The sequence below is a fragment of the Nelusetta ayraudi genome, unplaced genomic scaffold (genome assembly GCF_046127955.1).
Source record: "Nelusetta ayraudi isolate G7.1 ecotype Tasmania unplaced genomic scaffold, CSIRO-AGI_Nayr_v1 ptg000053l, whole genome shotgun sequence".
NCBI classification, from domain to species: Eukaryota; Metazoa; Chordata; class Actinopteri; order Tetraodontiformes; family Monacanthidae; genus Nelusetta; species Nelusetta ayraudi.
In genome coordinates this window covers 6272832-6284978 of record NW_027466103.1, presented here as the reverse complement: position 1 = coordinate 6284978, position 12147 = coordinate 6272832, and the positions used below count along the sequence as shown (strand labels likewise).

General features: G+C 44.3%; 3 protein-coding genes across 7 annotated transcripts in view; all 3 read left to right on the top strand.

Annotated features, from left to right (window-relative positions):
- Positions 1-103: 103 nt before the first annotated feature.
- Positions 104-5198, top strand: cers3b (ceramide synthase 3b). Of its 3 annotated transcripts, none has more exons than XM_076038117.1 (11): positions 104-250; positions 2071-2247; positions 2468-2585; positions 2742-2860; positions 2958-3015; positions 3564-3614; positions 3708-3800; positions 3904-4032; positions 4365-4471; positions 4555-4708; positions 4799-5198. In XM_076038117.1, the coding sequence occupies exons 2-11, from the start codon at positions 2075-2077 to the stop codon at positions 4916-4918; spliced, it is 1122 nt and encodes a 373-aa protein (XP_075894232.1). In that variant the 5' UTR covers positions 104-250; positions 2071-2074; the 3' UTR covers positions 4919-5198. The 3 variants fall into 3 exon arrangements, with proteins under 3 accessions (XP_075894232.1, XP_075894231.1, XP_075894234.1); XM_076038116.1 differs by lacking the exon at positions 104-250 and adding an exon at positions 308-628; XM_076038119.1 differs by lacking the exon at positions 104-250 and adding an exon at positions 1524-1825.
- Positions 5199-5939: 741 nt separating this feature from the next.
- Positions 5940-8301, top strand: cfap161 (cilia and flagella associated protein 161). Of its 3 annotated transcripts, none has more exons than XM_076038000.1 (8): positions 5940-6101; positions 6567-6656; positions 6753-6967; positions 7041-7119; positions 7268-7303; positions 7419-7541; positions 7648-7721; positions 7837-8301. In XM_076038000.1, exons 1-8 carry the CDS (start codon positions 6030-6032, stop codon positions 8054-8056), a joined length of 909 nt encoding a protein of 302 aa, XP_075894115.1. In that variant the 5' UTR covers positions 5940-6029; the 3' UTR covers positions 8057-8301. The 3 variants fall into 3 exon arrangements, with proteins under 3 accessions (XP_075894115.1, XP_075894117.1, XP_075894116.1); XM_076038002.1 differs by having other exon boundaries at positions 5942-6076; XM_076038001.1 differs by lacking the exon at positions 5940-6101 and adding an exon at positions 6123-6396.
- A 2371-nt stretch (positions 8302-10672) lies between these two features.
- Positions 10673-12147, top strand: part of igf1ra (insulin-like growth factor 1a receptor) — a 78781-nt gene continuing 77306 nt past the window's right edge. Inside the window, exon 1 of the mRNA XM_076038218.1 lies at positions 10673-12056. Within this exon, the coding sequence (XP_075894333.1) occupies positions 11951-12056 (106 nt within the window). The 5' untranslated portion in view covers positions 10673-11950. The remainder of the gene's footprint in view (positions 12057-12147) is intronic.

Sequence of the window (12147 nt, the reverse complement as noted above, 5' to 3'; positions counted from 1 at the left end):
CCTTTGTGGGGGGGTTCCCAGCATTCCAAGGGAATTCTTGCAGGTGAGAGTACATCAGAGGCTGAAATGCGCCGCGGCAGCTTGTACCATTCACAACTTAAATTGCAGCAATGATCCAACAGGGTTCTGCGGGCTGCTGGCGCTGAGCTGGGCTCACTGTGGAGGAACCGCGCAGCTGGAACCACCTGCACAGCGTGGGATCACAAGAGCAGACGGAGGGGGAGGAGAGGATCCTGTTCTTTCTAGCCAGGTGAGCTACCACACACACACACACACACACACACACACACACACACACACACACACACTGAGGGACATATATACACACACAAGCACACGTACGCTCTACAAAAATCAACATGCCTACTGGAGCAGGTTGCCTCACATGTAATGAGGCACAGCAAGCAGATTAGGGGAAAAGCTTTTGCTCATGAGCAAATATTTGCCTCCCGATTTAAAACTTTTTTTCTGTCCTGACTTTGTCTTGGAAGAATGGCTCCGCATTAGCTGAGAGAGGGACAAATGTGATCTTAACATAGCTCTTATCTGTGGCTGTATGACTAATAGAGCCATTTCACGCACAAAGGCAAAGATCAGTGGGAAACACACTGCGACGGGCACGCTGAAGGTGAGTGCGCCTCTGTTTTTACACGTGCTTGTGAATACGTTGAGGGAGAGAGTGGAGATCTGAAGTGGATGTAAAACAAAAATAAAGATTTGGACTTTGTCACACACTCTCTTTCTGCATCTACTTCAGCTTTCCGCTCCTCTGTTGGAACTTGTCAAGACAGCAGAGCCTACAGTTATGTGTGTTTCTCTTCCCTGTGCTGTATTATTCTAATATGAGGACACATTTTTTTTTTTTTTTTTTTTTTTTCCCAAAAAGCCCTCCTGTTTACTTCTCACTGCTCACAATTCCTCACGTTGCTTGTCCTACCTGATCCAGTGACGTGTTTTCCTATCAACACCCTGCGATGGCCAGAGTCCAGGAGCAAGGGGACTTTACCTCTTTGAATTGCTCCTCACCTTTCTTTATCTTTCTCGCCCTTTGATATCTAGTGCAGCTCTTCACCTTCAAAACACTGAGGTCCCTTGTGGCGTCATGTCCACAGGATCACCTTTCACATCCGTGAGCTTCGACCTCGTAGTCAATGAAAGGGCGGGCAAATACGTTCCTGACTGTTTTATTGTATCACCCTGTGTTCAGTCTGTTTGATTAAAACGGGTTTGGCTGAGTCAAAAGGTTGTCGTTACTGAATGCACCGCGGCTTTGACACAGTTTCTTGTTCCAGATGGAAAAACCTCGTTCATGTTTTGTATATGTAATGTCGCTCTGGGTGTTGGGGTCCCATCTGTTTTTAGTCTATGCAAATATAATGTAAATCCAGCCAGTAGGTGGAAAACAGCAGGGTTAACCTGGAACTCCCTGTGTCAGGAAAGGCGGTGACTTTTCCTTCACTTATTTCAAATGTGGTCAATCACTTTATTGAAGGAGTTCATGACTTTTTCAGTCAGAGTTCCCACCATAAATTTCATGGGGAGGACAGGTTAAACTTATGAATCAACAGAAACGGTCTTTGCTCTGTTAGAAGGGTAAAGGTAAAAGTGAATACTGTTGTTGTTATTGCCTATAATAAGGTCATATATAAAGGGCTGCTGAAACAAATGTGGGCATCCTGGCTGCTTTGAGGTTGAGGGGCCAGAACCTGCAGACCACCACAACTGTGCAAGTATGATGTAAAAACAAGAAGCAGGTGGAAAATGACAATGGACCGACTTGGTCATTTTTGCCACCTTGTTTCCTTGGTGATGAGTGACTTCATGGGTAAATGTCACATCTTTCACATCCATAGATATGAAATGAAAAACTGTCATATTTTGTTATCTCCTAATTCTGGGGTCTTGGTTCCTGCAGTATTTGTCCAAGTTTAGTCTGAGTATTTAAACATGTCCAAAAACAAACATAAAAGTTTCTTCTTAGATGTATCAGCACAACCTCCACCTTGTTATATACCTGTGAAATGTATTCCCCCCGCCCCCGTATAATCACATCATTTCTTTGTGTTCCAGCATCATGTTGCAAACAGTCAACGACTGGTTGTGGTGGGACCGTCTGTGGCTGCCGGAGAACGTCTCCTGGTCCGACCTAGAGGACAGCGGCGGCCGCGTCTACGCTAAAGTCACGCACCTTTATGCCACCCTGCCTTGCGCCCTGTGCCTCCTGCTGGTCAGATTCGCGTTTGAGAGGTGGGAACGCACGTGTGGAAATATGATTAGTCCGTCTGCCGGGGGATGTTATTACACAACAGTCTGGTGTTCTCACCGCAGGGATTATTTTGCGCAAAGTATGTGGGGCGATACGTGAAAGTCCCGAGCGTGTGGAGGGTTGGGGTGGGAGTCATGGTGGGGGCGTACCGGGTCTGCTGACATGCTTTCACCTCGATGTCACGCGGTATTGCTGCTGCAGGTTTGTGGCGACCCCGTTGGCAGATGTCTGGGGCATCAGGGACAGGATACGTCTCAGACCGGAGGCAAACCCACTCCTGGAAAACTACTTCTGCCAAAAGGCACGGGCCCCATCACAGGTCGGTCCAAACCTGCACTCGGCCAAAGATGTGTTTATTTCTGTGCAGCAGACTACTTCCAGCATTCTTCTTTATATATGCTACAAGCAAGAGATGTCTTTTAAAAGTGTTAAACGGAGCCGGAAGAGTGAGACATCTTTCATCCTTGTGTCTCAGGCTGATGTGAGGACTCTGTGTAAGAAAACCAGCTGGACGGAGAGAAAAATGCAAGTGTGGTTCAGGAGGAGGAGGAACCAGGACCGTGCAGGACTCCGCAAGAGGTTCTCTGAGGCCAGGTGCGACGGCGGTTCAGTCACTGATGTGGGAATCAGCCAATTCAACCCACGGTTTGTCTGAAAACTGGATTTTTTTTTTCTGGGTTTCTCTCTACAGTTGGAGATGTGTTTTTTATTTTTTTGTCTTCCTGTATGGAATCGGAGCTCTTCATGACGTAAGTATGATTTAAAAAATTTGGTCTGTGTAAAAAACACCTTATTATATTTGCCCAGTTGTCAATTAGTCTATCCCAGGGGCAGCTAAACCTTTTGACTGATGGGCCAATAAATATTTATAGAGGGATCTATAAATATGTATGGAGGATATGTATAAAACATTTCATGTACCTTTAATGCCAATTGAAATAAGCAAAAGGAAATTTACAACATAATAATGTGCCTTTGAAGCCCCAGGGTGTTTAGTTCTTTATTGTACATATATTATATATGTATGTATATATTGTACTGTATATTATTACTTTATTTATAGTTTGCCCATGCCTGGTCTATCCATTTGGCCTCTGCGGGACGTGTCTCTCTCTGTGTTTGTGTGTCATTCCGCTAACTTGTGACAGCGTGTGTAACATCTTCACCGTCAGACTTGGTGCTTCAGGGTTTTTCACTCATTTTGCCAGCTCACAGGGGCAGACAAGTCATGCATGAGCCCTCAGACAAGTCAGTTTGTTGTCAGTTTTCTCATCCAGATTTCTCTCATTGGCTGTAGAAACCCTGGGTTTACAACCTGAAGGAGGTTTGGTCAGGTTTCCCCAAACAGGTAGGTCTTTTATTCCTCTACAGCAATTAAGACCTATGTTTGAGTTAGCATGGGGAAATAAGGAAAATGTCTGTTCTCGATGTGTTTGTGCAGTCCATGCTGCCTTCTCAGTACTGGTATTACACAGTGGAGCTGGGCTTCTACGTCTCCCTGCTCTTCAGCCTGTCCTTTGATGTGAAACGGAAGGTGAGTGTGCTTAAAAACATCAGCAAAATCAGACCTGGTGTGTACGGTGTTGTATGAGGGTTTATGCCTCACACACATTTACCCGTCGCCTGTGTGAGAGCAGGACTTCAAAGAGCAAGTGATTCATCATACGGCCACGCTGACTCTTCTGAGCTTCTCCTGGATTTCAAACTACATCCGTGTTGGAACCATTGTGATGGCGATCCATGACTGCTCTGACATAGTGCTGGAGGTCAGTGCACGTGACACCAAACAGACATAAAACATCCCGTCTCAGAACACATTCAGACCATAGCTTTCCATCTGGCACCACAATGGAGCAACCTGACAATTCCACCATGCAGCCGTCTGTTGACAGTCTTCCACTGAAACACTGATGCTTTGGCTGCATCTGTATCATTACAATTTTAATCTCTGGATTTATTTCACGCCTCCAGTGGAGCAGCATCACACAATTACAAATAATGTTTTTTAAAGGACTCTATTGACAGGTAGCTTAAAATTTAGCCCTCTGTTTAAAAACTTGAAACTGGATTCTGTTTTTTCCTTGTTTTCGTCCCACAGGCTGCCAAGGTCTTGAACTACGCCAAATGGCACAAGACATCAAACTCCATGTTTGTGGTGTTTGTAGCTACGTTTCTGTTGACCCGGCTCGTCTATTTCCCCTTCTGGTAAGAGTGGGACTGCCGTGTATTTCTTCATTTCCTCATGCAGGATCCTTATCCTGAAGGATTGTTCATCCGTATCTCGACAGGGTGATTCACTGCACATGGGTGTATCCGCTGGACGATTTCCCGCCCTTTTTCGGCTACTACTTCTTCAACGTTATGTTGACCGTTCTACTGGGGCTTCACATCTACTGGGCTTTTCTCATTTTGAAAATGTTTTACAAGTTGCTGTTCAGCAAGGTACGTGTCTTTTTTCTGTGCATATTTGCCACTAAGCAACTGCATCAACCAATTTATTTTGTTTTGTTGTTTTTCCAACTTCATTCACAGCTGGATGGTGATGACCGGAGCGATGAAGAAGAGGACGACACTGACTCACAGATGGAACAAAAGCCCACATCGAGTCACGTCAACGGCTCTGGACTCCGAGGCCGAGCAAACGGTCACTGACACCAGCAGATGACAAGAACTGAGAGAAGGGCAAATGGACAATCGAACTGGTGTTTTACATTTGAAATTTGAGCTGTTAAATCGTGATTTCAAACTGCCTCAGCAGTGAATACTGGTTTCAAAGGAATTGTGAAGGATTATGATAACTGTTTTTTGAAAGGCAAAATAGATTCTGTTTGCCGTGTCACACTGAGCCTTGCTAAATAAAAAGACTCCTTCGATGTGTTTCTCAGGATATAATGACGAGGATAAAAAAGACTGTGTTAAAAACCTGAAACAGTACTCTGAGCTGCTTTATTTTGTTGTTGTTTACGTTTATGTGTTTGTGTGTCATTATGCTGTTCATCACTGCCTGTTCACAAGCACAGCACTCTCAGCAATGTCAGGCAGACCAAACACTAGATGTAGCAGTAGTTCAATGTCAACATCCAAAGTGGATGAACTCTTGATGTGGAACCCACAATTCTAAATAGATAGACATTTTTGGGACGACTGCAAACAAATTAAAGGCCCAATGTGTAAGGTTTAACACCATCTAGTGGTAAGAAAGCATATTGCAATCAGTGCCCTCGTTTTCTGACGGCTACGTGATTGATGTCACAATCACAGTAGACACTGAGCAGATCCTTGTTTTTGGCTTCTGGCAGTGGAATTAAGCTGATTCTATTATGTAAATAATAATATATATTGATCTTGGAAAACTACATATATCTTTGTGTGCTTGAACCATTTTGTTGAACGTTAAACTCTAGGCATTTAAATTTAAGCAGGTTAAGAGAGAATTTTGTATATGCACTATACAGACAATACCGGCTGCCTACTCACCTCTCATGTAAAGCCTTGCATTACACCCACCTTCCAGGCATCCAAGGTGTCGTACCTTCTTCTCCTTTTGCCTCCTCAGGAGAATAACACAGTGACTTCAAAGTCAAGACTTTCTGAATCAGAGGATCAAAGTCCAAATTCTGATTTAAAAGTCCAATTTGCAACACATTTTAAGCCAGTGTCTCAGTTAAAAAAAAAAAAAAGAGAGGGAGAGAAGAGTAATATGGCTCTCATCTGCTTCCGTATTTAAGTACGGGAAACGGGAAACGTTCCGTGTTTGGGTGAAATGGCGAACACGAGAACTTATAAGAGTGGTGTTAAGATTGGGAACTGGTACGAGAACTTGTGCTTGGAGGAGGTTTGTGCCTCATTTATTGTGGTGCTCCATGGTAGTGGCGGTGGCTGCTCATTTGACTTCTCATATGAAGGATGTTGAGGTCTTAAGGAGGCTTTGCTACTGTCCTCTGACCTTTATTTGCACCTTGTAAAGAAAACAGACTTTAGAATGGATTTATTTAACCTGCTATAATCAGCATAAAATTGGTGTTTTCCCACTTTACATTATGTTTATGCTGTTTATTTAGCGGTAATTACTGTTCAATTTAGTATTGTCTAGACGTCCTCAATAGTTGAAGACAAAAACGTCTGAGGAGGTCCAGATCTGAGGTCATACTGAGAACAAACGAAATGTAACATTCAAGTACAAAATATCAGATGACAACCTCTGTTGTCAAATTATTTTTGAAGGACACAGATTTTCTTTAGGGAGACGCTGACCAAAACAAATAGGGAATTAATTAGAATTCCATACTTGTTCTTGCAGGATCTCAAGAGAAAGTACCTGGAGAAAAGAGAGAGGGGCGAGCTGACTATTCAGAAGATAGACTACCTCAAATACAACATTCTGAGACCGGTAATTATGATCTGGAGAAACAGTGGAATAGCATAGTAAAGCAGTTATAATGAGGAGGAGGATGACAAGAAGGGCCTTGTTGGCTTGTGTGTTTAGGTGGATATGACCGTGACAAATGACGGCTTTTTGCACTTTGGGGATTCCGTCATGTTGGTGCACGTCGGAGGAGGGGAAAATCGGTACCTGGCTTTGAACGTCAACACGGACATCCACAGCCTGATTACGACTCCCGTCCCCGGCATCAAGGGCCCATGCGGGGTGACTGCGGGACGGGCTCAGGCCTGTACGCGCACCACCTTCGTCATCACCAGGTAGCCACGCAGACACTCGACAGGCCACCCACGTGCACCGTATCGGCCGCCTCTGAAACTGATGTGGTTGCAGCGTAGATGGCAGTCCTGAAGGCTCACCGCTGTGCTACAACCAGAGTTTTGCACTGAAAACGACCGGCTTTGCCGCTGGAGTAAGTGAACCAAGACACGTTGAGCTATTTTTTTTTTTTTTTTTTTTTTTACAAATGGTCTCAAGCAGCAAGATGCTATGGAAAACAGGCCTTAATATCCTAAATCATTTATGGAAACTAACATTTTCTCAATCTTTTTTCTCCACAGTTTTTCTTGAAAAGTGAGGCGAAAAGTTTTCAAAAGGTACCAACAATCTGAACTCAATTGTTAGTGGAGAATATGCTGCTATTTTGTAGTCATATTTTTTTTTTTTAAACTTTTCCTCTCACCAACTGCAACCACCGCTACCGGCACTCAGTGTGCAAAACTGTCGCGGCTGCAAGACGTGTACCTGGACAGCGACGACTCCTTCCTGACCCGGTGGAAGATGGTTTACTTTGACCCTCAGGAAAGGTTTGAAAATGAGGGCTGCCCTGTTCCTGTAAGCCTTTACTGCATCTTCATGTGATTTGGTTTATCATTCACAGTGCTTCGGTTTTTTTGATTCTTAATCATGGACGTTTTCGTTTTTTCTAAATTTTTTGAAGGCCAATGTGAAAGTACTGATTGTCCACTGCAGGACAAACCAAGCTCTGGCGGCTCTGAGTAATCACGTCCTTTGGTAAGCTTCCATTCTGTTTGTCGGTCTCTGTGTTGCTGTCACAACTGATGCCAATCAATCTGAAATGAGACTTGAAGGCTCATTCACAGTCGTTCTAACGCGCATCTCCACACAGGACCCTATTTGGCAACGAGTATGAAGTGACGGCTCACACCTTCCTGGATTCCCACAAAGCAGAAGAGGTGCAGAACCACTGGCTGGTGTACGCCCCCTACCCACCAGAGAGGGAGCCGAACCCCCTCACAAATGCACTGGCATCTGCTGACAATGAGGAGCCCCCAACTGAAAAAGAAATACTGGGTGCTGCTGGTCGTCCTCCACCAGCAGGACAATAGAAAGGAGGGGCTGCGAGCTCAAGACTCAGTTTTAAAAATAACTTGGAGAGGGAGTTAGAGGTTGAAGATGGCGTTGAAGCTGTAATTTGGAAGCTGATTGTGGGTGGATTGTGTTGGAGAAGAGGAAATAACTCTTTACTGGTCAGGAGAATTTATGGTCCATGTATGTATGTATGAATGGGCCATAAATAAAGTAAGATTTATCATTTTATTTTTGAAGAGTTGAAAATAAAACGCAATTTACAATTTTTTTAGTAAATTTTCAATAATAATAATAATAATAATAATAATAATAATAATAATAATAATAATAACAATAATAAATTTGCCATAAAAGTGTAGGTACTCCTTTACGCCAGCAGAGGGAGGACCTAAACAGTCAAACAGAGCGGAACAGTCCAACGAGACAGGCGGCCGTAAATATGTGCGATAAAAAGAACGTATTATTGTAGAAAATATGATAATCAGAAGTGTTTTCGTTTTTTGCCCCCCCCCCCCTTTTTTTTTTTTAATATAGCAATCAAGTTTGAAAGATACAAACAAAACAAGGCCCTCAGGGAAAATAAATGATGCTTTACTAGTTTTTTGTGGAATAAAAACGGCTACACTAAAATACATATGTTTAAAATAAAACGGGAAAAAAAGTACCTTCGCTATTATCTATATTAAAAAGGAGAGTATGCGTGCATAGATATTTAAATTTGGTCCAACATAATGCAACTTTTTTGTCAGCCAACGAATCTGTTTCATTTGTAATCTCAAATGAAGCCATATTTATTTTGACAGTAATTAGTAAATGTAAAATAAAACTCAATACCAGAAGAGTCTTAAAACACAGGAACACAAACAAACAAAAAAAAAGTCAGATTATAATTTTGTCTAAAAACACCCGAATTTGACTCTGACGTCAAATTTTGTATCTTTTAATTCATGCGAATGTTTAGAAATCCACCCTGGAACCTCTGCAGTGTGGAACGCCAGAGAGCAGCTGTGTGATGTGTGTGACAGCGCTCGGAAGCGGACTCGGTCGAATAGCGACGCCCATCGCAGACCATATTGTGACTGAGAGAGTGCGTGCGTGTGCGTGCGTGTATGTGGGTGTGTGTGATGAATGAACGCTGCACGCAGTGTGGGAGCTCCTCTCGTGAATGATGTGCTCCATGTCACAATTTACATGCGGCCAGTGACGACGATGTGCGGCGTAACCTATGGCACGGCTCCGGTGCGCAAGGTTTCATCCAGTAATCCTGTTCATGTCAGGAGTAACAAATCCCAAACCTTGAAAAAAAAGAAAAAGAGGAAAAAAGAGGAAAAAAAAATACAAGAGAGGAAAGCATGTTTAGAATATAATTTTCATACCAAAGAAAATACACGTACAATTCTAAATCACGTTGGATTTATTTGTTTTAAATGTGTATTTTCCTTTTTTTTGTTGTTGTTGCCCATTTGCCATAGACACTGAGCGACTGCTGTGTTTTAAACCTAAAGCTTAATTTAGCCACAGAAGACATCCTTGTATATTTCTAAAGAAAAAAACAAACATAATTCCAATAAAAAGAATCAGACTTATCTAATAATGTTTTTTTTTCCAGTGTGAAAAACATACCAAGCCAAACATTAATTACATCAGATGCTTCTGAATACACATTACAAGTTATTACGTCAACGTGTTGTCTGAGGTGGAGGTAATCTCACATCCACATGCTGTCACTACATCGCACAGCCCCCCCCCCCCAGCCCCCCCAGCCCCCGCTTCAGCATTCAAGAAACACAGAGATAATGCAGAGTATCGGAATCCCCCTTCGACGGAGGTCAGTAAATCCCTCAAAACGACGACAACCTTGCACGTTTTTCAAACCGCGACATTATAATGACAATGGAATGGGTAGGGGGCCTTGATGACCACCGCATTTGTTTGAGTCACAATGATGCCAAAGACCTGCAAATTGTCACACAGGAACAGTGGGAGACTGAAAGAAAAATATGCACCTCCTCAGAAATCAGTTAAATATGAATGAAATGAGCCTGAAGTTAGATAGTGCGAGAATAAATGTTGCCTTTTGAAATAAAACAAGGAAAATTGTGCTTCACAAGCTAGTGAAAATAATACCTACGAATTAATTTAGCACATGAACGTTTGGTTGATCATGTGTTGACAAAGATAAAAACAAAAGGTAAAATAACAGCGCTTGTTTTTTATTTATTTCCTGCCAGATTTGTGCAATTTTTAGTTGCGCAAAACATCTCGGACCGTTGCGAATTTTGTTGTTTTCCTCCTTAAAATGAAGGCGGCAAAGCGCGTAGAAGCTCTTGGAATGACGCGCTAAACGTTTTGTTATTTGTTGAAAAAAAAAGAAAGAAAGAAAGAAAGAAAGAAAGAAAAAAAGCACAAGCTGCGAATCTCAACAAGAAGAAGAAGAAGAAGAAGAAAAAAAAAAAAACGTTCTGTGCGCGTAGAGACGTTGTGGTCTGGCGTTCTGGTTCCGACATGCTCTTCGTCTGCGGAGGAAAGAGGGGGAGAGGGGCGTTGATCTTTCGGGAATCCCCCCGGTTCGCCGATCCACTCCGCCTTTTCCCTGCAGCCCCGCGGTCACCTTATCCGTAGCAGTGCGCGTTTGTGTGCGAGAGAAGCCGACTCTTGTTTACAGCAGAGATTCCAGCAGCGGAGAGAGCGAGAGCCGCAGCCTGGCGATCAACCCACCAACCGACCGACGGACGGCGAGCGGCGTCTGGATTTTTACGCACGACGGGAGCTTCTCTTGTTTCCCCCCCCCAGCCCCCCACTGCCGCCTCGATCTCCTTCATTTCCCCTCGACGTGGATGTACAAGACGCGAGCGGAGGATCGTTCGTAAGGGGGTGGAAAAAAAGATAGAGAGATAGAGAGAAGGAAAGAAAGAGGGGCAACTCCTTGGACGTGTTCTCCCTCCCTCCCACCCCGAGCAGAGGTCGTCTCGCTGGAGACCCATTGCGTGGCACAAGTCTGCTGTTTTCTTTCGGGCTGGCGGCCGCTGAACGGATGAATTGTTTCTCTTCGGTTTCTCTTTATGAGCAATAAAACGCGGGACGACTCGTCAGTTGCGTGACCGGTGCCAATTGCTGCGCAGAAAGGAGGCTTTTTCATTTCATTCATTTTGCTGCCTCGCAGCCACCACCCTCACAGGACCAGGACCTGGTGTGCGTGTGCCTGCGCGCGTCTCTCTCTCTCTGTGTTTTTTCTTTGGCCCCCCGCTACTTGGCGCCCACACTCCTCGTTCACACGTGGGATTCTTGCGATCGACCCTTTTTGGTGGTGGTGGTGGGGGGTATAGAGGGGTCACCCCCGTCATGGTGGCGTAGAATAACAACCAGCACCAACTTGGTTTATTTCCCCCCATCTCAATTCTTCTCATTTTTTTTCCACACCGACGGGGCCTGGTCGCACCGAACGCGCACTGCTGTTTCCAGGAGATGGAGACTGAAGATGGGGATCACCATCATGCATCCTGTAGAGTCGCTGGCGTGTGCGCCATACCAGCGTGCGTCAACGGAGCCTGCGATAGGCAGAAATAGCAGGCACTTGTAGTGCTTCCCCCCCGCCGTTCTTTGTTTTTTTGTTTTGTTTTTTTTTTTACTCTGAGAAAACGATCGACTGGTTTCGCGTTTATTTTGCTTTTTATTTATTTTTTTTAGATTCTTGCCCGTCGCGCACGGCTCGGAGCTGCTTATCACGGAGTACAGCCTCTCCCGGCTCGACACGCGTTCATTTTTTTCAGCCCCCATCACCACAGCCTTTTCTATTTTATTATTTTTTATTTTTTTAATATAAAAAAACAGAAAACATCCTTTGGGCTGTTTGATTTTTGTTTCCACGACTGGGATTATTTCCACTCGGCCCTCTCGGCGAGAGGTGGACGATGTTGAGGAACATGAGAGCGGACTCGCCGACGGGAAGCCCGACCTTGTTTTGGGGTTTGACGCTGTCCGTCCTCGCCATCTGCATCTGCTCCACATGTGGAGAGAGTAAGTATGTTTTTGCGTGTTGAAACGTCTCAGCCCGTCTGAACGCGGTTCGCTCGCTCCGTGCGTCGGCGGCCACGCGCCCCCACCCCCC

Bases quoted from the DNA above. Each gene is read 5' to 3' on its own strand.
- cers3b (XM_076038117.1), top strand. From the start codon at position 2,075: ATGTTGCAAACAGTCAACGACTGGTTGTGGTGGGACCGTCTGTGGCTG. The intron at 3,016-3,563 runs GTAAGTATGATT...CATTGGCTGTAG, and splicing joins GAATCGGAGCTCTTCATGAC to AAACCCTGGGTTTACAACCT. The intron at 4,033-4,364 runs GTCAGTGCACGT...TTCGTCCCACAG, and splicing joins GCTCTGACATAGTGCTGGAG to GCTGCCAAGGTCTTGAACTA.
- cfap161 (XM_076038000.1), top strand. From the start codon at position 6,030: ATGGCGAACACGAGAACTTATAAGAGTGGTGTTAAGATTGGGAACTGG. The intron at 6,102-6,566 runs GTTTGTGCCTCA...TTGTTCTTGCAG, and splicing joins AGAACTTGTGCTTGGAGGAG to GATCTCAAGAGAAAGTACCT. The intron at 7,722-7,836 runs GTAAGCTTCCAT...ATCTCCACACAG, and splicing joins CTGAGTAATCACGTCCTTTG to GACCCTATTTGGCAACGAGT.